General features: G+C 37.2%; 1 protein-coding gene and 1 long non-coding RNA gene across 51 annotated transcripts in view; both read right to left on the bottom strand.

The window, feature by feature from the left end:
• Positions 1-23,260, bottom strand: part of camk2b1 (calcium/calmodulin-dependent protein kinase (CaM kinase) II beta 1) — a 73,323-nt gene that overhangs the window by 1,991 nt on the left and 48,072 nt on the right. For 5 of the 50 annotated variants that reach the window (XM_056263740.1, XM_056263748.1, XM_056263739.1 and 2 more), the window contains 11 exons: positions 20,472-20,509; positions 17,657-17,689; positions 15,261-15,329; positions 10,877-10,921; positions 6,364-6,412; positions 3,338-3,430; positions 2,601-2,741; positions 2,259-2,426; positions 733-808; positions 536-630; positions 212-446 (listed from right to left, as the gene is read on the bottom strand). In XM_056263740.1, coding sequence (XP_056119715.1) covers positions 214-446; positions 536-630; positions 733-808; positions 2,259-2,426; positions 2,601-2,741; positions 3,338-3,430; positions 6,364-6,412; positions 10,877-10,921; positions 15,261-15,329; positions 17,657-17,689; positions 20,472-20,509 — 1,040 coding nt within the window. In that variant the 3' untranslated portion in view covers positions 212-213. The remainder of the gene's footprint in view (positions 1-211; positions 447-535; positions 631-732; positions 809-2,258; positions 2,427-2,600; positions 2,742-3,337; positions 3,431-6,363; positions 6,413-10,876; positions 10,922-15,260; positions 15,330-17,656; positions 17,690-20,471; positions 20,510-23,260) is intronic. The other 45 variants (XM_056263787.1, XM_056263774.1, XM_056263768.1 and 42 more) reach the window with 24 other exon arrangements.
• Positions 13,772-14,123, bottom strand: LOC130097098 (uncharacterized). Its single transcript, XR_008808257.1, has 2 exons — positions 13,958-14,123; positions 13,772-13,885 (listed from the first exon to the last, which is right to left on the bottom strand). It is a non-coding gene; the product is annotated as an uncharacterized LOC130097098 (long non-coding RNA).

Below are 23,260 nucleotides of genomic sequence, written 5' to 3'. Positions count from 1 at the left end.
TTCAAAAACATTGAAAAAATCTTACCAACCCCAAACTTCTGAACAGTAGCGTTTATATAATATTTTTTATTAATCTGTAATTTTAATCAAATCAACCCCTCACCCCGATTGAGAAACTTTTTCGTTTGTCTTTGTTTGTGCAGTAACACTAGTGAGAGACTCTCCACTTCATAATACAAAAGTGAGACCCATGTTATTGCCCAGGTGTTACCTTCACTGGAGAGGGGCGGCCGGAGCTCCCGAACAGTGGAAATGGACATTTTGCCATTTGGAGTCCCGGCGATGCCACACCCTCGTCTCTTCTGATTGGCTGCTGCGCGGCCGGCCCTGTCCGTCCACATATTGTGTGAGGCGGATATAGGCAATGCAGGCGGCCTCCTCTCCAATCAGGTGCACGTGAGGGTTCAGGATGGTGGTGTGGATGGGCTTACTGTTCTTAGACAGCACTGACAGAGCAAAAAACAGCCACACTTAAGAACATACTGTACATCATGACCAACAGGGTAAAAGTGAACAGCAATACGACTCAACTTACGGTTCTCGAAGTAAAATCTGTGGAAGTCCATCCCCTCCACCAGGTTTCCCAAGGCCTCAGGTTCAAAGCAGGTGAGTCCAGGGTCGCAGATTTTACTGAAAGGAATTAAAATAGTTTCAGTGCTATAACATTTTGTATTTACGGACATTTGTGGCTAAATAAAAATCTAAAATACACCTCTCACACAAGCAACTTACGCATAGGCTTCAAAGTCGCCATTGTTGATGGCCTCAATAAGCTGTTCTGTGATTTTGATGATCTCCTGTTTGCGTACTGTAGGAGGAGGAAGTCAAGTGTCAGGTTTGAGAGGAACTTCTCAAAATTCTCTAGTACGAGCATTATTTGTAAGCAATGTTGCATCTTTTAAAACACACACCAACATATATTCCACGGGTTTACTCTAATTCATTCAGCAGACTCGTTTCTAATCTGTCTGGTTGCATCAGTACACACAAGCTGCTGTGTTAAACAAGGCAGAAGCACACACATACAAAACAGGTTGTCTGAAAATCCACCCAAACAGATTTCAGCCACCTACACTACATGATTTCACACACACCATTTCCTTTCCAGCTCTGTTAGTCACAGGACTAAAACAACTAAATACCACACTGAAGGTTAAAATAACACTCAATCACTACAGGCACAGTTCTCCGTATAACTGTGTTTACATCTGATATTAAGATCAGTCTCAGATGGTCCGATCACAATTTGTCAAGGGGTTTGTTTAAATTATTTAAATATGTAGTCATTTTTGGATTTACATATTTTGCATATAAGAAGTGTATGTGAAACGAAGCAAAAATAAATAGCATGTTAAAAAGTTTCCAAGGTTTAATGTGATCTTCATAAAACAAAGTTATTTTTATTATTAATCAATCAATATATTCATATAAACTATACATTAAATATGCACTACCGTTCACATTTTTTTAAATTAATAATTTTATTCAAAAAGGATGCATTAAAATTACCAAAAGTGATAGGAAAGACAATTCAAATGTCACAGAAAATTATATTTCAAATAAATGTTTTTTTTTTTTTTAACTTTTTATTGATCAAAGATTCATGAAAAAAAGTATCACAGTTTCCACGAAAATACGAAGCAGCAAAACTGTTTTCAAAATTGATAATAATTAAGAAGAAATGTTTCTTGAGCAGAAAACCATAATACTAAAATGATTTCTTGAGGATCATGTGACACTGAAGACTGTGACACTGAATGATGCTGAAAATTCAGTGTTGCCATCACAGGAACAAATTACATTTTAAAATATTTTAAAATGTAACTTTTTTTTTTTTTACACTTTTACTGTATCAAATAAATACAGCTTTGGAAGCCATAAGAGACGTCTTTCAAATACATTTAAAAAATCTTACCAACCCCAAACCTTTGAACAGTAGTGTTTATATATTTTCTATTAATCAGTTATTTTAATAAAACAACCCCAATTGAGAAACTTTTTTCTTTTTACTTTTTTTGTGCTTTATCAACATGCAGTAACACTAGTGAGAGACTCAAAAGTGCTCACTGATGACGCATTTAAGCCCCATGTTCTTGCCCAGGTGTGAGCGATGTGATCGAATGACCAGAGACATCCACACTGTGTGCATGTTAGTCCACTAGCATCATTGCTGCCTTTTTACACTCCCAGGAAATAAAAAAAACCCTCATGCTGCTGTGCCAGTGATGCCAGCACAGACACTGACACCACATACTCACAATGCGCTGATGGCAGGGGGCTCGAGGATGGCTGGGCAGGGGAAGGGGAGGGGTGTGATGGGACAGACACTGGGGCAGTAAGGGCTCTGCTGGCTGCTGATGGCTCACTGTCTGTCTGGGGGGCTGTAGGTCTGCGCACACTGCTCACTAGATCAGTCAAACGTGACACTGGAGTTTGCCGATGCATTATTGCCAAAGGCAGATGACAGAAAAAGAACATGCATAAACAAGCTAGTTGCATTGAGTAATATACATTGAGTGACAAGTTTGCAATGAAGACAAGACTCGGCAACTTCCTTTGTACAACCTATCTGCATACTGGCCCATCAGGGAGGGACTTACTCTGTGTGGGAATGTTTGGGGTCTGGGGAGTGGAGGGGGCAGAAACTACAGCTGGAGTGATAGTGTTTCCCCCCTCAACATCAGATGTGGGCACCGAGCCCCGACGTACCACACCCAGCAGATCAGTGAACCTAGTGGCAGCTGTGGGCCCAGACAGGGCAGGACAGAAATAACAGTGGAGAATGGAGATGAGCTTAGAAGAGGAGAAAAGAAACGTTCACCCAAAATTTAAATCTATTTTATCATTTACATACCTTTATGCCATTTAAAACATTCAATACTTTTTGGGTAAGAATATTAAAATATCTAGTCTTTCCCTCACACAAATCTACCACATAGCTTCATAAAACTTAAAACATAAATTATTATATGGATTGCTTTCATGATACTTTTATTGTGCTTTTTTAAATCTTTTTGGAGCAAGGATGACAGAATTTTCTGTTTCTTTCTCTTTTTTTTGTTTTTTTTTGTTGAACTATCCCTTTAAATAAATCCGGAGAAACCATTTGAAATTAGTTAAACGATCAGAACACAGAAAACGGCAAGATTAGGTTTGATTAAAAACAATTAAGTATCATGTTTACCAATAGAGAACAGAAAGTAATAATCCTCACTGGTACTAATGGGTGAATATGACCATAGTACTCATTTACTTTTTAGTGCTGATCTGTATCACACACATGCACAAGGAGATGATGGGAAAGTGGGTGATGTCACTGCAGTCAGAGGGCACTTACTGAAGACAGCGGGGGAGGGGCCTGGAGGTGTGTGGGCGGAGTCAGGCTGGGTGCTGGGGTTTGACTGAACTGAACTGTTATCTACAGCCTTTCCTGTGACACGCCCCCCCAACAATGCACAGAGATACATGAGACACAGAAAGCATGGGTCAAATTTATATCAATAAGATTTTTGCAGCCATTCCCAAATCCATTGCCAGAGGAGCCAGATACCTTCATGTCACGTGTGGCGATTCCAGCTAAGTGTTAATTCAGTGTAGACGACAGACAAATGAAATGCAATACAAAGTTCCTATTCTTAATCCGTGTCTTTTTTCTGGCAAAAATCAAAAGATTCTTAAAGAAATAAGTCACCCAAAAATGAAAATTCTATGAAGTTTGGTTAAGAGACACTTTCCAATTTACCTGAGAAGCAAAGCTGGACATAATATTAAGACTTGGTTTCAGATAATATATCTTGAATATCACTGTACAGTATTTTGTCTTGTTCCACTGGCAGAATTTTTTTCTAAATGTATTATTATATTTCTTAAGTTCTAACATCTATTTTCTGCAGTGCATGACAACTGCTTGTATTACCATGAATAGAAATAAAGCGAAAGAAAGACTGAGCAAAAGATGACCACCCAAAATTAATCAAGCAGTACAGTGAATTATATTGAAACATAATACATTTAAACACAACAAAATAGACCAAAGCTTTACAAAATCAAATCAATATACTGGACGATTAAAAGTAAACAGCATGAGGACCATAAAGAGCATGCTAGCAGGTAGCAGATATCAAGATGTTGCTTCAAAGCGCATATTCAGAGTTTGAAAATTCTTATTTACAGTCATAATAAATTCACTTCTTTTCAAACAACTGTTATTCAAACAGATATTCCTTACAGTCAAGCTAGCATAGATGTTATAAAGCAAACCTCTCACAGCTGCGCCATCATTCATCACTCAACTATTGCAGACAGATATTTCCCAACACTACCTAGAAGTAACACACACACACACACACACACACACACACACACACACCCTTCTCACCGTCTCTTTTGTGTGATCTCGAAAACAAGACATCACGCTCCTGTCATGCACCCTGTGTGCCCAGAAATTTGGCGGCAAGTTTTCTCCTCATACGCACACTCACACACATGCTCTGAAATAGCCAGGGTCTCTGTTTCCCACTGAGGTTAATTATAGCACAAGGTGCCCTTGTCTTGTTCTGGGGCAGAGAGAGCTGACACAGACGCTGAAAGTAGGAGCGACACCAACACAGAAGTGAGCACTGAAAGAGCTCAGTCTAAAACTGTTCACTAAATGTGTCAGTCTAACATTAAATGAACAATCAAGTGGATCTAAAATGTTTAGACTTTTGTTCATCCTCTACATACACTACCATTTAAAAGTTTGGGGTCAGTAAGATTTTTATGTTTTTGAGAGAAGTCTCTAATGCTCTGCAGTTATTTGATCAAAAATACAGTAAAAGCACTAATATTGTGAAATATTATCATAATTTAAAATATTAAATATTGTAATATATTTTAAAAATGTATTTTATTCCTGTGATGGCAAACCCTAATTTTTTACTCCTCACCCATTTTTATGTGCATTTCAGGATACTGCATTTTAAAAAATCTGGATGGAAACGCCAAGATACGCATACATTCTAAAAATGTGCATAAAAAACGTATGCACTCAATTGAGACAGATACATTTTTTATCTGACAAACTACGATGGAAACACATTTACCGTATAAATCTCTCGATGAGCAACAAAAAACTCACTTGACTTTGCCTCAACAGAGGATGTGATTGGATAACTGGACTAAGCAGCGGATCAATGTCATTGCACAGCATCTCAAATGCTGGTTTGGCCATTCTGAAATGTCATTGATTTGGTTTAATTCCCTCCCAGAAGTGTCCCCAAACACCGGGCATGCGATCACAAGATAACATGGCAGCGTTATTTCGTTTCGTCTGCCAGTTTGTTGTGTTTAGGTGCAAGTATGATGTTCTCTTGAACAGATCGGATGGAAAACACTGCTTTATTTGCAAATGTTTTATGTGATATTCCAATTCTGCCCATAAGTTAATTTCGCAACTTTGGATGCAAACATAGCTAGTGTCACATGATACTTCAGAAACCATTCTAATATGCTGATTTGCTTCTCAAGAAACATTTCTTCTTATTATAAATTTGGTAATATTTTTTCCAGGTTTTTAAAGAATCGAAGGTTTTGAACTAGATTTGAAATATAATTCTAAATGCCTTTACTGTCAATTTAGATTAATTTAATGAATCCTTGTTGAATAAAAGTATTCATTTCTTTAAAAAAATCTTTCTGACCCAAAACTTTTGTATGGCTGATTTGTTACTCAAATCTGATCTTTAGGACTGACTGTTTGCACTGTAATTATGCAAAATCTGATTTTGAGTTTGTTCCAACGGTGTAGACAATTATCCCTATCTACATTGGTTGCCATAGCAACGATTTAAAGGGATAGTTCAACCAAAATTAAAATTTAGAAATGATTTACTCACCCTCATGTATTTTCAAACTACGACTTTGTTTCTTCTGCGTACCACAAAAGAAGATATTCTAAAAAATGTTTAAGTGTTTTTTGTCTATACAAATAATGTCAATGGGATGCAATGTTGTTTTGGTCCCAACTGACTTTCATTGTATGGAACAGTATGAACAGTTGAAACATTCTTCAAAATCTCTTTTTTGTGTGTGAGTTCTGAAGTAAGCAAGCCATACAGTTTTGGAACAGCATGAGGGTGAGTAAATGATTACAGAATTGAAATTTTTAAGTGAACTATCCCTTTCACATCAGCACAATGTGAAAAGACATAAGAAAGCAGATGACAGCCTGAATGTACTGAACAAAAATCATATAATTTTTGCAGTTCAAACTACAAATAACTAATCAGAATTTTGCTGCCTGTCTGAATAAAACCATAGCACTCTTTGCTGAAGAGTTGCGGTGTGTGTTGCTCCATACAAATGTTGATTGTTGTTTCTTACCTTTCATTTCCTCGTCCTCCACTGTGGCATTACTGCTGTCCGACGACTCCTGTGACATTCAGACACAGAGCACAAATCAGTTTGGCAATATATTAACATTTTTCAGAAAGAATACCAACTAGTGCCAAAGTCCTCACTCTCGTTGCCATACACACACCATAAATTAACATAAACTGCAGAACTCTGGGGAATCACACGATTAACCAATCAACGATGCATGACAATGTCAGCACGACTGTTAGAAAAAGCTTGTTATTATAATTGTTATAATCCTACTCACATACAGGGATATTAAACACAAGCCACACCTCCACTGGGAATAAACGTAATGAACTCAATACTCTTTCCTAATTTTATAACATCCTGTGCTGAAATCTGAGAGATAGGCTGCGCTAATGAGAAGAATACTGCAAACGCTTCCACGATCAGCATGGGTATGAGGAAGAGACAGTAATACAAAACAACACATTCTTGGCCTCCAGCAGTCTTCTTTACTGCATACTGAATACACATTTATTCTGCATCATGTGAATTCATGTTCATTTGGGTAAATATGATTCGAAGGGTCTTACTAAGCAGCCTCAGATTGTTCGGTTGAAAAAAAAAAACCCACAAAGTGTGGATATGAAAAGGGAAGTTATGTCCAATTGAAGTATAAGCCATTTAGGAGTAAATGCACTATTACTAGGGTGGAGGCAATTATCAAAAGGTTGCATGATGTTCTAATCCTCGAAAACCATGAAAAAAAATGTATAACTACAAAAGTAAAAGGAAATACACCTAGACATTACATAAGGCTTCACTTGCAGGGAGTATAAATCAGTGTTATTATTAACTAAAACTATTAAAACATTTTGGTAATTGAAATCAAATAAAATCTAAATCTTAAAAATGAGAAATGTTACCATGGGAACTAACTGAAGAACTAAAACTTATTTAAACTAAAATAAAATAACTTAAAGGCACAGTATGTAAGTTTCACTGTAGAGGTCACTAATTCAAACCTATAATAAAGGCATAACTTGATGAAGCTGTGAAGGAGTGTGGAATCATGGGAGTTGTTGTCTTCACCTCCACAGCTGATGGAAAGCAATCGGACAGGACTAAAGCACAAATCATGTTCATGAATAAGCTAATTTATTCAAGTTTTATTAATGTTACTGTGGTATGAAGCAGGCCGCTGCCGTTCCTTTCCCTTTTTGCTTATTCATATTTTACTATTAAAGCTCCGTTCCTTCCTTGAACTTGAACTTTGTTACAGTTACATTTGATCACTTAAATTCACATGTAACGGCTGCAAGTGTTATGTTAACACTATTGTGCGTTAGCTCTGTGGCGGGTTTGAGACACTTGATGCACACTGCAGTACGCTAGATCTATATTAGAATATCATATTAATAAATGCTGGGTTACTTGTGCTGCTAAATGGCATGCAGTTAATTTTAAAATGTATTGTATTGTGGAGAAAATTCTTTTTTACTGTTCCTACAAATAAAGCTCTTTCTGATTTTGCCATGTTAGCTGATGTTCTGATTTCTGATTAGCTGATATAAATCATGTTCTGATTTACTTTTTGGGTACAAACATGTTACACACGGTAAGTCAAGAAAACAAGAGATTCAAATAATAAGACTAACCGGGTTGAGCTATCACTTGCAATGCTAGTTTTAATTGCTATAAACTAACAATGATTAGTTTTCTGTCGATAAAGGTATCCAAACAGTTGCTCACCTGTTTTAACAGAATTATTAGATCAACCTTGATTTAATCTAGATTTAGGCTTAATCCTTATTGGTGCAACCCACCAATTAAAGCGCCTTTGGTGTTTCTATGGTTTCTACAGAAGTAAAACTGGAACTCGAGGGTAAGGCGGATATGACGTCATTGACAGGTGACGCAATGACACGGGACGTTACACTGGTTAAAATAGCTTTCTCTGGATTTAAACATAGTTGGAAACATTTGGAATAATTTAAGTACAAAAGCCAACAATATATATAACATTGTTCTAGTGGCTCTTGGATATTATAATCCTAAAATCTTACATATTGTGCCTTTAAAACTATATAAAAATATTTAAAAAACAAAAAATTCGAGAATTAGCCTGTCATGTAAATAATAATGCATATTGTTGGACTATGCAGTTTAAACTTTATTGTAAATATCAATAAATTACTATGTTCACTAGATGATTGTATGATAAAAGTATGGTGCTGTATTGGGTCACCACTTGAAAGTCCTAATGCAAGGACTCTGTTCAAGTGGAAGGATCACAATAAAATTCGTATTAACATTTTTTTTCCCAAGTCCCCTGAGGTGAAAAGCTTTTAATGTTGTTGTTTATATATCTATTTTATGTTTTTAATACACTTTAAGACAAACCATGTACAAATTCTTAAGTCGGCACCATTGCTGAGTATTTTCTCCTTAAAATTGCAGTGAACCAAAGACAGTCTCAAAAACGTGGTTTGAAATCGCTGGTGTTTCTGACATCACAAACTACCTTGTAACCAATCACGTCAACGTGTGATCGTCAGCGAGTGGATCTCTGAGCTGGTGTTAGTGGAGGCGGGGCTAATTTGCATATTCATAGAACCACGTATACTAAATGAGGCAAGGGTGTAGTGTTACATTCAAGCTATTTTAAGGCATGAAGAAAAAAAATGTCAAGGAAAAATAGTTTTAGCAAAGAAAGAACGTTTTAGCAAAAAGTTTTAGCAATAGTTTTAGCAAAGAAAGAACGCACTGGAGGTCATGAAGTCACAGCTGAAAGGTGCAACAACACCTTGAAGCAGCAAGTGTTTACACTACTGCACATTCTCCCGTACCTCATTGCTCAATTGAATGCATCGACAGAATAGGAAACAAGGAGGAGGGCATGGTCACCTGAGAAACGGGACCATGCACCTGTCCCAGCGTAACCGTGGCGATCACCAAGGACACCAACTCCTGCTGTAAATAGGCCATCAGTATGTGGGGCGATATATTTAGGTGCTCCTGAAAAGACTTTTGTTCTCTCATTCCATCATCTACGCTGCACTACAGACCTTGTGACACCTGTACAAAGAAAGTGACAAACGTGGAGAAGTGGACAGCTTCCCACGCACAGCTCAGATTAAGCCCAATTCAGAAAACACACAGAACAGCAAGCAACCGCTGACAGAACAACCAGAGCGGCCCAGATCTAGACTTTACTACCGCCACCTGGGAAACTCAAAGTCCTGGTGTTGACTATGGGGACATGTGACATCACAGTTTTTAGCCCAATTTGATTCTACATCCACTTGCCTCTGAAAAATCTGTACATTTGAATCTTTCAAAAAGTTTTTCTCCTAATAACAATGTGTAAATTTACTATAACCTCAGCATAATATTTTCTTTGCCTTCGAAATACAGGCACAAATCAACATTTACATTGTATTGATGGATAGTTAAACTTACAAACTGATTAATTATTATAAGGGATAGTTCACCCAAAAATTCAAAAGCATTTACTGACCCTCAAGTTGTTACACACCTGTATGAATTTCTCTTTTCTGTTGAACACAAAAGAAGATATTTTGAAGAATATGGGTAACCAAACAGTCGACGGTCCCTATTGTCATCCATAGTGTATGTAAAAAAGTCAGTCAATGCGGCCCATCGACTGTTTGGTAACCCATATTCTTCAAAATATCTTCTTTTGTGCTAAGCAGAAGAGAAAAATGCATACAGGTTTGGAACAACTCGAGAGTGAGTAAAGGATGACAGAATTAATTTTTTTGGGTGAACTATCCCTTTAAATAAAATCATTGTTATACTTTTCAGCACAAACTTTTTTTATTTTATTTTTATTTAAGAGATGCTTGCAAAATAATTTCCACAGACACATTAAACATGTTCCATTTTATATTTTTAAAAATTAATTGTATAATTTCTCTACCACTTAGGCTACCGTACAAAATGCATTTTAAAAAGAATGACTTTTTGTCAAATATATATATTTAATGTTTGTTTCACAACTTGCACTTTCAATGTCTACCACAAGAGGTCACACAGTCCGAAGCACAGCCACAGAGACCTGAGACAGCTGGTTTAGTATTCTTATCATGGCACAGATTTCCAACTGTTGCTCTTCAGATTCATACTGCAAACATCTGATGTGTCAAGAGTCATTTCCCATCATCACGATCATTAATAAAAAACATAATTAAACAGACCGTTCATTTATCTCAAAACTGGCACATACAGAAAGGAGCGTCACACCAACAAATCTACAGTTCAACATGTCATGCGTTTCATTAGAGGAACACGCATACTCATTTGCATACGTTTAGTTAAATCTTGAAACGTTTTCATAGAGTACAAGTGCAAGTACACATTAAACTTCAAAAGGGTCACGCGTGCAGCCAACGGGCAAAGACACGCTTGGATGATGTCATAGTCTGTAGACACATTAGCAGAAATGCATTGTGGGGATGCAGATCAAACAGAGGGTTGGTGGTGGGAAGGAAAGATGGTGGCGGTGGGGTACCTTAATCCCATCCACTGCATTATGGATGACAGTGGTCTGTGCCTCCTACAGAGAGACAGGGGAGGAGGGGGTGGACAAACATGAGGAGAAAAAAGAATAAGAGAGAGAGAGAGAGACTGTGTGTGGGTGGATGGGTGTTTGTGATTGCCAACCCAGTAAAAATTAACAAACAAAATATGCATGAAAACCACCAGAGGCTCAACAACAGAGAGCTTCTGTCTTCATAAAACAAATGACTGCACATGTTAGGCTATGCTATTTCAAAAACACCAACTACGAAGTCAAATTAGCAACGTAACCTATCGCTTTCTCACTGAAAGTGAAACAGTGTGATTTTGACAGAACTACTGCGGATGCTTTCGCAGCTTCTAAAAACATGTTTATTTTATGCCGTCTCTTTTTGCAGCCCCCGGAAACTTGTTAGCTAGATACACATCAGACTGTATAAATCTGTAATACACAATTCTCTCTTGCAGGAAGTAACATTCCCTCACTGTCCAATCAGCAGCCTGCGTTCCCCATCATTATGAGGTATTCATTGCCATGACAACCATTGCCCAGTGCAATAGGCAACACAGAATCTATAAGAACCTGCAAATACTAACAAACAACTACTATCATAAATTTAATTCAAAATTGCCAATTCATATCCAGGTATATATAGCCTTACGACAAATTGTGTTTTAATGGTGTATCTGATTCAAACAATAATAGCAAAAACAGTGTTAGCGTTAGTACAGTCCTGTTCAAACTCTGATATTTTATCTTCAAACTCAATAGTTTATCTGACGTCATTAAATATACATTTTTCAAAATATTCAAACATTTTAGTAAAATAATCAAAATATATAAAAATTGTTACTATACTTTTTTATATTGAAACTTAAATAAAAATATTATAATTCATCATTCATTCAGTGAAATCTTTCGTCTCAATTATAAAAAATGTAAAATAAAATAATAATAATTTTTATTATTATTAATAACCAATTATAATAATAATTATTATTATTATTAATGATGATGTTTTTTTTAGATCTCACATTTAACATTGTGAATGTCCTTGGCTGTTTGGTTAAAATAATGGCTAAAAAATACAAATATCACCTAGCCCTGCATAATTGTACAGTTAATAGTAAAGCTAGAGGGGAAGCCATGAAACAAAGCACTAAGGCTAAAGTCTTTACAGACCATAAACACCTCCTCACTTTACTTCAAGGCTGAGTAACTATATCTGCACCATAAAACACGACACACACACACATACACACACAGGCAGCATTAAAGGGCAACTATGAGGGATCCTAAAATATTTTTGTGTATTAGGCCACGTGTTGCAATAGCTGTATATGTTGGAACGCATGTTTCCATTAGGAGCTTCCTTCTTCAATGCTCAGGGTTCACTCTAAAACCTATTTACTGAGCTTTTACAAACCACAAACATCTACTAAAGTCTCCTCAGAACATAGACTATCTATCTGTTTCACTTAAGCATGTCATTAAACATTAAATAATCACATCACCCATTTACCCACAACCCTTGCATAATGACATACTGTTTTATTAAGTTTCCTGCCAGCTCCATGTAATAAACAACCTTCATCATCCACAGATCAAAGCAGACACTGAAAGGCAAAGTGGCATTATGCAATCAAATAAACGACCCCATAAATGCGTGCTTAGAGAGTATAGTAATATATCAGAGTGACAGAGCACAACTGGATAAACAGAGCTTAACTGGGTCCATGGACAGATCCATTAAACATACTGTATAGGGCTGAATGTGGAATAGTGTGGCGCCTTTAAGTATTTAAAGGGGTCAGGAACTACATTTCGTTAAATTTTATAATGTTTTCTGAGGTCCACTTATGTTATCAAGATTTTTACATCTAAAAACATCCTAATTTAGAAGAAACAAGCTATTTTCTATCCTTTTTTTGACCGTCTTCCAAACACTTCATTTTGAGGCGTGCCGCATTCAAGACTTGGAAGTTAACGCCCACTGCTATGATTGGGTAACAGTTTTGCATATTCAAATCATTTCAACGTCCTCGCCATTAGACGTGTGGAATTGTTTTGAAAAGTTCCGATGAAGAATATCTCGTTACATACAACATCCGCCAACAATGTGAAATATTTATGCATATTAAATAACTCTTGGTTGAGGCAAATTAAGTTTTTACTTAAAGTACTTTTTAGTTTCCACAGTTGTAATTGACAAAGGATGACTTGCGGTGTTTCATGTAAACGGAATTATGAATGAATGTGCAATTGTTTGTCACACTGTTGTTTTTTTAGGCTATTCAGTTCATTCTTTTTGATTAAGTGAAAAACGTATACATTGTCATTTGCAGTGGCGTGTTTTAAATAAAATAAAAAGTGTAATATAATTACAGATGAAAAAATACTTGCCACTTTAAAAAATCTTGTAATCCTCAGAAGCATCTCTATCGTTTTGTTGCTGGAGTTTTTCTGTGTTTGCATCAGTCTCGTATTTATTACATGACATGCGCAAATCGGTGGGCGGGGCTAAAGAGGCAATGGTGTAGAAGGCGGCGTTGGTCTTCTTTTGTCGCACTATAACAAAATCCGAAACAAGTCATTTTCTGAGCTTGGTTTCAATAAAAGCTAGACTAATAAGATTGCGATGTGAAATTTACAGGATATTTGTATAGTACAAAGACCTCTTATATGCCAAAAGATAAAAGAAAATGTGATTTCTCAATTCATGACCCCTTTAAATAAAGTCGCTGTTATTCTTTTCAGCATTAACAAGCCATTAGCATTGGTTTAAAAGAGTTTTATAAGAGATACTGTACTTGCCAAAAAAATGAATGATGTAGTGTAATCAGCAGGCATTATGCCTGGTTCAGATTACACGATTTTTTTTGTCTGTTACGATAGTCACTGTGTCAGATTACGCGATTTTGACTCCTAAAATCTTGTCGTGTCGTGGACAAGAAACATGTCAGACTACACGTTGCTTCCTGACCAGTCATCGCGTGCCGTCTTTAACGACATGCGTGATGTCATCGAGAAAGCGAAACTAGTAGCGAGTGTCTTCCAGAAACTAACGTAAACAAACAATGGATGAAGCGGTGAGTGTTGTATTGGATGTCCTGTGTTCAGAAAAAAGTAAAAAAAGAAAGAAAACCCGACAATGGACACATTCCTGGATAGCTCGAAGAGGACAGTATGGGCTGTCAATCCTCCAAAGAGAACTTGAGGTAAAATATTGTTTTCTGTTACTGTTGCCACAGCTCCACGAACCTTTCCTCCATGTCATAACTCCACCTAGTAGCACAATCGTCTCTCTTTCGTTTCGCCATTTTTGAAAGTTGTGTACGGAAAAGCTTCTGTGCTCCTATTGGTCAACCTCATACATGTGACGGAAACCATCGTGGAAGACCGTTAAAAAAATTAAACATGCTAGTCTTTTTGTCATGATGTCGTGAAGCATCGCAGACGCGACGTAGGTTGTCGCCCACTATGACACTATACGAGATGATACGATCGAATCTTGCGTCCCGACGCCCGTTGTCGTTTACGAATCCCCACGACACCCTACGTCAAACAGATCGTGCCAAAATCGGGCTAAAATCGTGTAATCTGAACCAGGCATTAGATATTTAGAATGTTACATTTAGAATTAAAACTTCTATTTCAAATAAATGCTGTTCTTTGAACTTTCTGAGATGCACATGGGAACTGTACTGCTCAGGACTGTTAACATTCAACTCAACTGACATCAACACTAGGCCCAGTGGGTTTAAGCGAGGAACACCATTAAGGATCTCATCTCAGTGAACCAGACAACATCCACTTCTCAGCACTGCGGCCAGGAAACTGTAAGAACAGTTTAAAGGCTGATTCTAAGAGCCCCAGGAGGAGCTTCTATCCCCAAACCAATCCAGATCCTGATGATAATGCTGCGAAGGAGGTAGACATTTTGAAGCATCATCGTAAAATCACAAAAATAATATCACACTGTGACCTTTATCAGTGTAGTGAGTGACCCCAAAAGTTGATATGCAAGAATGACATTGCATTAGATAACTAATCATCAAACCATGAAGTGCCATGAAATGCCATGAGGTTTAGAAAAAAAGCATTGTTTTTCACAAAGACTTTTGGTATGGTTTCAAATTGATATTCTGTTCAAAATGAATGCATATGGACAACGTTCATCATTCTAATATATATAGACCAAGACAAAGTCCTATAAAGACCAAGTCCAAATAATAATAATAAAATAAAAAAAACTGAAAAAACAACGTAAGAAAACTAAAATATTCGCAATGTACTAAAGAATGCAGGTACAGTCACAGACAGAGGGGGAAAAGGATGGAGAGGAAGAAAAGAAAAGGATTAGAGAGGTAAATACCAGAGCAGGAGAGGGGAGGTTTCCTTTGGGACTGGTGACTATGCTGTTTTTGGTGCTGTTTGTCTGGGGCTGTGCAGGGAAACACAACATACGTTCAGTTAAGAAAGGGTCAGGTTAAAAAGGAACGAGGGAGAGATCAGCGTGCACATGTACACAAATCACACAAACACAAGAGGTAGGGCATGGTCATTATCTATTTTCTAAGGCAACTGATTGATGTAGAGCCAACTGCCTATTTACATGAAAACAGCATTATTCTTTGAGACCCAATGTTCTCTAGCAGCGAGAGGCAAGGGGGGGTCATTATTAAAGTCCATAAAATGCTTTTCGCCAATTAGGCTCCCTAAACTAATCTATTATACCAATTAGCCACATTACATGCAGAGGCGGATTAGATATGGGTGTTTATTTATACTCGGGGTCCCTCAGCTCTCATGTCTATGGGCCTTCAGTGGTTTAGAGGTAGTTAACGGTCCTCTTTCCCTCACACAGCTCAGGCACTCATGCGAGAAGTGTCATTAGTACAGTATGTGCCTATGTGCGGGAGGTATGGTCAAGGGAGATGAATGAGCAGCAGCCCAAAACTACTGGACCCTCACAGACATCAAATAAACCCACATAAACAAGCACAAACATGTCATTAAGTGACTTTGACACTATGGGCAGACATACACATTCAAATACATACTGTTCCTGACAAGTGGACCACTTGATGGCTAGCAGAATTCCTTAACAATTCCCAAAAACTTATTGCAGTAGGTCATGGATCTCCATGGAAGTCCAACTTTATCCAAGTAAACGGGATATCTCCAGGAGGGACAACCAGGAATGTTATCCTCTTATGGGACCCACTCATAAGACAAAAAACAATACTGAGCACCAAAAATATAAGCGTCAATCCTGCAAATAAATATTAGGTGGGGAATCAAGCAGATACTGAATGAGGGTTTGGTGCAGTCAAACCCCTGGGATGTGCACAAATAGGATCTTCAGACATTTGTAAGCAGGAACTAGGAAAACAGAGGGTGTTATTCTGCATGTTTATTCCACTGCCTACCTGTGTATGAACAGAAAGGCCTGTCCTAAATCTGCTTTGGAAAGCTTTTTAGAGTGGTCAGTATTAATCAAAATACATCCGATTGCCAACATGCAGAATGAGACCTAAGAGGTAAGTGGTGTCCATGGGAGTTGGCTAAAATCATTCAAAGTAAAGAACAGGAGGAAGAAGGAACAAAGTGTTGATCAGAAAATACTAAACAAGAAAGTGGGACACATTTACAGGGTCCAAGTGGTCTCACAAAGCCTGGCCTCTAACTAAACTGCAACAAGTCTTGTCCACAGTTTGTTCAGGCCAAGAACCGCCCACTTAGAAATTCGGAGACTGCCTGATTGACATGTAAAGCAATCTCTGTTCATTTAGTTTTTATGTGCCAATCAAGATTACATGTGTGCCCCTAAGGCCCATTCACACCAAAGATGATAACTGTAACAATAACGATAAAGGCCTGGTATATGTCATTTCAGGCCAAAACAAAGTTTGTTTGCAGTTTGAAACAGATTGACAAAGCAAACTTTCCAAAAAAGTTATTTTCATATCTACTGCTGTAAAGCTGCTTGCTTTTAAAGAAACCTATTGTATGAAGTGCTATAAAAATAAACGTGACACCACTTGACTAGAGGGCCAAATTGTAGAGCTAGTGAAAACATATCCACATCAAATGTTTTTAACTGCTGTTTGCATACGTCATTTTAGCCCTAAGTGAAGAAAAATAATTTTGCAGTGAGAATATTAGAGCCTTAACTATATAGCTTCAATAACCTTTCTAAATTTATGAAAATAGCAAAGTCCACATTACAGCTATTATGATAAGAAAACAGAGGAACATCATTGGAATCACTTTCAGAACATTTTTTTCCAGCTGATAAACAATGAAAACATTGAGAGCCAATCAGAATCCACCCAGCTTTAAAGATCTCTAGCGTGACACTTATAATAAACAACATTATCGTCCGTTGGTGTGCACACTAATATAGTTATTGTTATATTTATGGTCATTCTTGGTGTGAACTGACCTCTTCCCTTGAAAGCTGCTTAAGTCAGCTGATCAGATCATATGAATCAGGTGCTCAGTGGATTAAGTGTGGGCAGTCTGTAAGGCTGAGACTAAGATCCAAGATTTGTTGATCAGGAATAAACAAGCTAAAAAGAAGCATTTGTTTAAAATAGAACCATAAAGTACCTGAAAACTGAGAGTATTTTATTATGTCCCACAGAAATGCAGGATCTGAAGTATGAATTTAGAGGGAAGTGTTGCACATTATCAGGTAGGTGGAGGTACAAGTGGAGAGGAAGATGAAAGAAAAATAGGAAGGTGTAAATGAAACAAGATTCTCACCATGTACTGAATGGTAGAGCTCGACTTCCGCTTCTAGAGAGAGAATGAGAGGGAGAGAAGTGTGAAAAATGGAGAGAACTGTGAGACGATATATATAAAAGAGTAGCCTGTTTGATAACGCTTTTCATCTGGGGTTCAGATAAAAGCATCAGATACAGCCAGAGCCGAGTATACCAGCCAAAGAAAACAATCTGAAGAATCATTTTGGGGTGTAGGTGAAGGTTTGGGTTTAGAGCAAGACAATATGTAGACTTCTTCTGTACAACAGGACATTTGGAGAAAGAGGAACAAGGAAGGGGTGGGCCAAGTGAAGGAAAAAGGAGAGAGAAACATGCAACTAGCAGAAGAATAGTTGAAGTGCACTTGAGGAATGATCAGTGTAAGCAAAGTTAACTGATCCAGGGTCACTTGTTCGAGACATATTCGAGATAGTTTCCGTTCTGAGATAATCTGGTCCTAAACCTGGAGCAGGGAAAACTTAGGAGCTACACAAAGTAGGAATTGATGTGCAAGGACAGGCAGGGATGCTGAGAGAGGAAGCGAGCACAGTCTGTGCGGTTCAGTGATATTTTTTGTCCTAAAAAAAAAGGGCAGCCAAGAACGAGTTATATTAAGCACAGAATGTTCTCAGAAGCGCTTTGGTTGAAAATGCAGCAGTGCAACTTCCAATCGCTGCAACTGCCTTATTAAAAAAACAAAAAACAAAAAAAAACGCCTCCAATTCTAAAGCAGAATTACATAACCAGCATTACTGCAAAGATTTAGACACAAAGTAAGGAAGTCAGCTTCAGTTATTTTGAAAAAAATAGTGACAGAAACTAAATAAAGAGCAGCTCAACATGATCTTTGGACACGGAGCATAAAGGTGAAGGAAGGTGAGATTAAAGTAATCATGAAAAGGAGAGAAGAAATGGTTTTAAAATGGTTGGAGGACGTGGGGGAGCCTGTTGCTAGGCGATGAGAGGAGCGATGTGCTGCTATTTTCGTCTCAGAGTTTCCAGGGTTTCAGAATCACGGCTATTCCTGGAACCAGAGTCACATTCCCTGCTGAACTATTTCTCCACTCACACACACATGGAGATAGCAGGTGTGAGTCACAGAGGTGGGTTGTGGGGTGACGATAAAGTAGAAACAGGTAGGAATGTTAGCGAGTGTGTGTCTACAATCACTCTCATAAGTGTTAAGTGCAGTTCATCTCTGAAAATCCTGTTTCATGAATCAAATTATGCTGGCTCTTGTAGAAGATTCCATAGATTCCTCAATGACATCACAGCCGTCATCGTTATATCATTCTCCTAAACGTCTCCCACACGTCCACAGGCGCTGACGGAAATAAAACAGTAAAACATCATTCCGTCTCATCTTTCAGTGGTATCGCTGGCTCCATGACCGGATAGAGCTTGTTACGGTGTTTGGTAACACTCTTATGACTGCTAGAGAGCCCAGCAAATTCACTACAATACTCATCATGAGGTTCATTGCATAATCCGCAACCGCATGCTATTTTTACATTTTTGCACAAATGTGTGGACCCCTGTGGGATGAATTTAAATTTGGGGAAATGTGTTAAAGGTAGCTCTTATTGGTAGCTAAATAAATGTATATTTTCATGTTCTAATGACTGCTAAAGAGTCCAGCAAATTTAGTGAAATACTCAATGCAAAAGCTCATTGCGTAATCCACATGGTATTTGTACACTTTCGCACTAATAAGTGGAACCCTGAGGGATGGACTGAAATATGGGGAAATGTGTTAAAGGTGGCTAATATATTCACATGTTACCTTTAAATCAGGGATATTTACCTTTTTACTCATCCTCATTCATGTCAGTCCAAACTTGTGTTTTGTTTTACTTTTTTTTTTTGGAACAACAAAAGATGATGTCCAAGCTGCTCTTTTGCTTACAATGAATGTGGATGGTGACTATTGGCTGTCAAAGCTGAAAAGGATACAAAATGATCTGGAGTCCATAAATGAGCTAAATTACAAGTCTTCTGAAGAACTGGCAGACAGGCTTTGGAAGAGTAGTAATATAGTTTACAAGTCATATGCTTGACAGTCATTGGTCACCATCCGCTTTCATTATATAGAAAAGTGCAGTTTCAAGATAAGCTAATTTAAACTCTTTTGGGGCTGGTTTCACAGACAGGGCTTAAGCCTTAGTTCAATTAGGACATTTAAGTAGATTTTTACATTTTTCTTTAGAAAAACCATTACTGATGTGCGTCTTGAGATAAAACAATGGCACTGACATATTTTAAGATATGTTAGTGCAAGTTTATTTCAGTTAAAACAGCTCAATAATGCATTTTAGTCTGGAACTAGGCTTAAGCCTTGTTCGTGAAACCGGGGGTTAGTGTTTAATGGAAAAATAAAACATAACATATGAAGTCCAACCCTAAATTCTACCCTTTAAAAACAGAGATCTCTGAATATTTGTGATATTTTGGAATCTATCAGTAAGATGAAATCAGTTTTGAGGAGAGGTTGACTAGATTTAATTTGAACAATATTTAAATACAGTTTAATGAGGTGATTTTAGGTGTCAGTGGTCATGTTTTCAGACAGTCTTGTTCTAACACACACACACACACACACACACACACTTCAAACACAATATGAACTGACAACACATGTGTAAAAACAACACAATCATGCAATAAAGAAGACACTCTAAACACACACAGCAAGCACTGACAGATTAGCCAGTAAAATAGCAGGGCGGAGAGACTGAGTAGTGAAAAAAGTGAAGGTGCTAAGAAACCATATGGTCATGTCTGGGTCACAGAGGTCAGAGTTCAACAGATCTTCTTACCTTAACGTCTGCTTTTTTGTTCAACAAGCTCTTGGCTGCTACAATGGGAGGAAATAAGAGAGAGAAGTTAAATCAGCAACACCATATTACATATTACAAAATGTAAATTAACCCGCCGGACAGGCAATTTACCCAGGGCTGTATTTCCTAAAACCAAACATAACACTGCAGATATTAATCATACTAATAATCTTGAACATCATAACTAGGCCCAGACGGAATCTGCGTTTTTTTTTTTTTTTTTTTTTCTTGGTTCTGCATTTATTTTTGAGGGGAAGAATTGTATGGAATGGCTTTAAACATGGTAAGCTATTTTTAAAAACTAAATACATAAATTAGCCAAAACGTTTAATAAACAAGCTCAAAAGAGCCTGGAGATTTTCAAATATTTGTGAATGATAGGCATTCAAATTCTGCCGAAATATCAATAACTTTCAGCAAGGGTAGATTCTGTGTTGGCCTACTCAGAACTCTAACTGATACAGCCAGATTTCTACCAATGACACTTTATAATAAACGTCATTAGTGAGTCTTTAACAATACATAAGATAAGCATATTTCATGTTCAATGTTTCATGATACCTATTTGATTGTGACCAAAAATTGATTTAGTAAGTATTATATAAAATTAATAACGATTTTTAAAGATTAAGATTTATTATAAAGCGTTACCCATGGCTGCTTTGAGTGAACTGTTCCTCATTGTCTAATTAATAAAAAAAAATGATCACATTTATGCTCTTTGTAAGTCTTACAGAAAAGATTGTGGCAGAGAAATTCACTAAGCGATACATTTACATCCGCTACCTTATCACAGAAGCAACAAACATTTTAAAATTAGCTTTTGTAGGTTCAGCCAAACAGTTTCTAAACAGAATAGTTGACCGAGGAACTTTTCAATCAAATGAATTATGAAAATTACAAAACAAAACAAAAATCTGTGTTTTTATGTTGATTTAATAAGTGTTGTTCACCATGATGCTGTAAAAACATCTGACACAATCATTGTCAATATTGGTTCTTGTACCATTTTATATTCAAAATACATTTGCATACAAATACACAGACCCTCTCGAGCAACTGTGCGTGCACCTTTAAAGCGGTTCATTCAAATAGCTTCTGCTTTTTTAGTAATAAACCACAGTAACGCCATTACATTCACATCAAACTCATTCGGCATGTCTGTTTCCTCAAAGACCCACTCAGCCAGAGTTGGTTAGACTATTAATAAAGCAGCACTGAAAAGATTCTCTAATTTTCTATACTTGAGTACTCATACTGCAAAAATGATGCTAAAACAACGTGAAGCCTTTGGCACATTTGTGTATAACTGTCACTGGATTTCAATCACAGTGAAACGTCTACAAATCGAAGTTCAATCAAATCAAGTTACAAGAAAAATAAATGTGTTTAATTTCTGAGTACTCGTGTACTTGCACCCATCCCTACTACACATTTTGAAGGGTGTCTTAGCACTTCTGAGGATAAGACAACTGATCTAGATAGTGTTCATCAGATCAGTTCAGCAAAAAGACTAATTCAGAAAAATTCTGTATTTCTGTAAAAAGGATCCCACAGATTCAGCTTCGTCACCAATAAGACTGTTCAGTGGATGACATGGGCTGACATTATGCAATTAAATAGGTACAACCAGAGTATTTATGACTCTGAGTATTTCTGGTCATAAATCGAAGAACAGGGTCATTCAAGGTTGGAATTTGACAAAGATCCTCCTAGAACTGTATCTGGGCCACCAATCCATCCATCTGGTGGCCCAAAGAGATCAGTGAGACGAAATGAGCATGCATCCCTGTAGAAAGAGCAGGAGTGGTGAAGTAACATTTAATACTCTAGAGTGAGCGGAACTCCTTACCTTGCCATTAACACAGAGAGCAAGAGAAAGAGAGGAAGAGAGAATGGAGAGAAAAAGAGAGAGCAGTGGAGAAGAGGTCAAAAAACCAAAGTCTCGTGCGTTGTTTCTATGTACGGTGAGGCTAAAAAACTGTCTGTGGAGCTGTATATGGGGCTCAAGAAAAAAAAAAGAAGTATGTCAACTTATTTTCAGTACAGTCATCATTTTTCTCAGAGTTTATCTACTTTGCAGGGTCAGAGTCAGCACAAACAAGGTAAAAAAAAAAAAGGGGCAGGCAAATACGTTTGTGCCAGGATGTTTTTGTATAAGCGATTTCACTACTTTAAAACCTAGTCCTCTTTGAAAACTGTAACATTAAATAATATTTAATTAATATTTACATTAAACACATTTATTAATCATTACAGTAATAATATAATATTTATATTAAATAAAGAATATTATCTTAATACAACAGAATTTAAATCTTGTGTTATGTATAATAGATGCACAAGGAAAACTGAGCATTACATAGTTTTTCACTATAAAACATAAAAACTAAAAAAAAAAATAATAATTGTAGACATTTATATGCAGTTGCTCCCCCCTTTGCTGTTAGAACAGCTTTCACTGACACAGTCAAGCTAGTTAATTAGAAGCGGGAGTTCACATACTTGTATATAATATCTCATATGCACTGTGTTAAAGTCAAATCAGAGGATTCGGAATGATCCAGATATCAGTATATGTAGTGTAACTGCCTATAGCACAGTAGTCTGTTTGCTCAGGCTGAGGGTAGTAGAAGGACAACAGAGAGAGGCAGCACTACATAAATATTTGATTGCAGGCATGTGGAGGGAGCATCAAATATGAAGCACAGCCTTCACATTGAGCCACAGCACATGCTCAATGTACCAGCTCAACCCTTCTACCTCAC

Source organism: Rhinichthys klamathensis, unplaced genomic scaffold, assembly GCF_029890125.1.
Source record: "Rhinichthys klamathensis goyatoka isolate OS25496 unplaced genomic scaffold, OSU_Roscu_1.1 h1tg000210l_1, whole genome shotgun sequence".
Lineage (NCBI taxonomy): Eukaryota > Metazoa > Chordata > Actinopteri > Cypriniformes > Leuciscidae > Rhinichthys > Rhinichthys klamathensis.
This window is presented reverse-complemented; position numbering and strand designations above follow the sequence as displayed.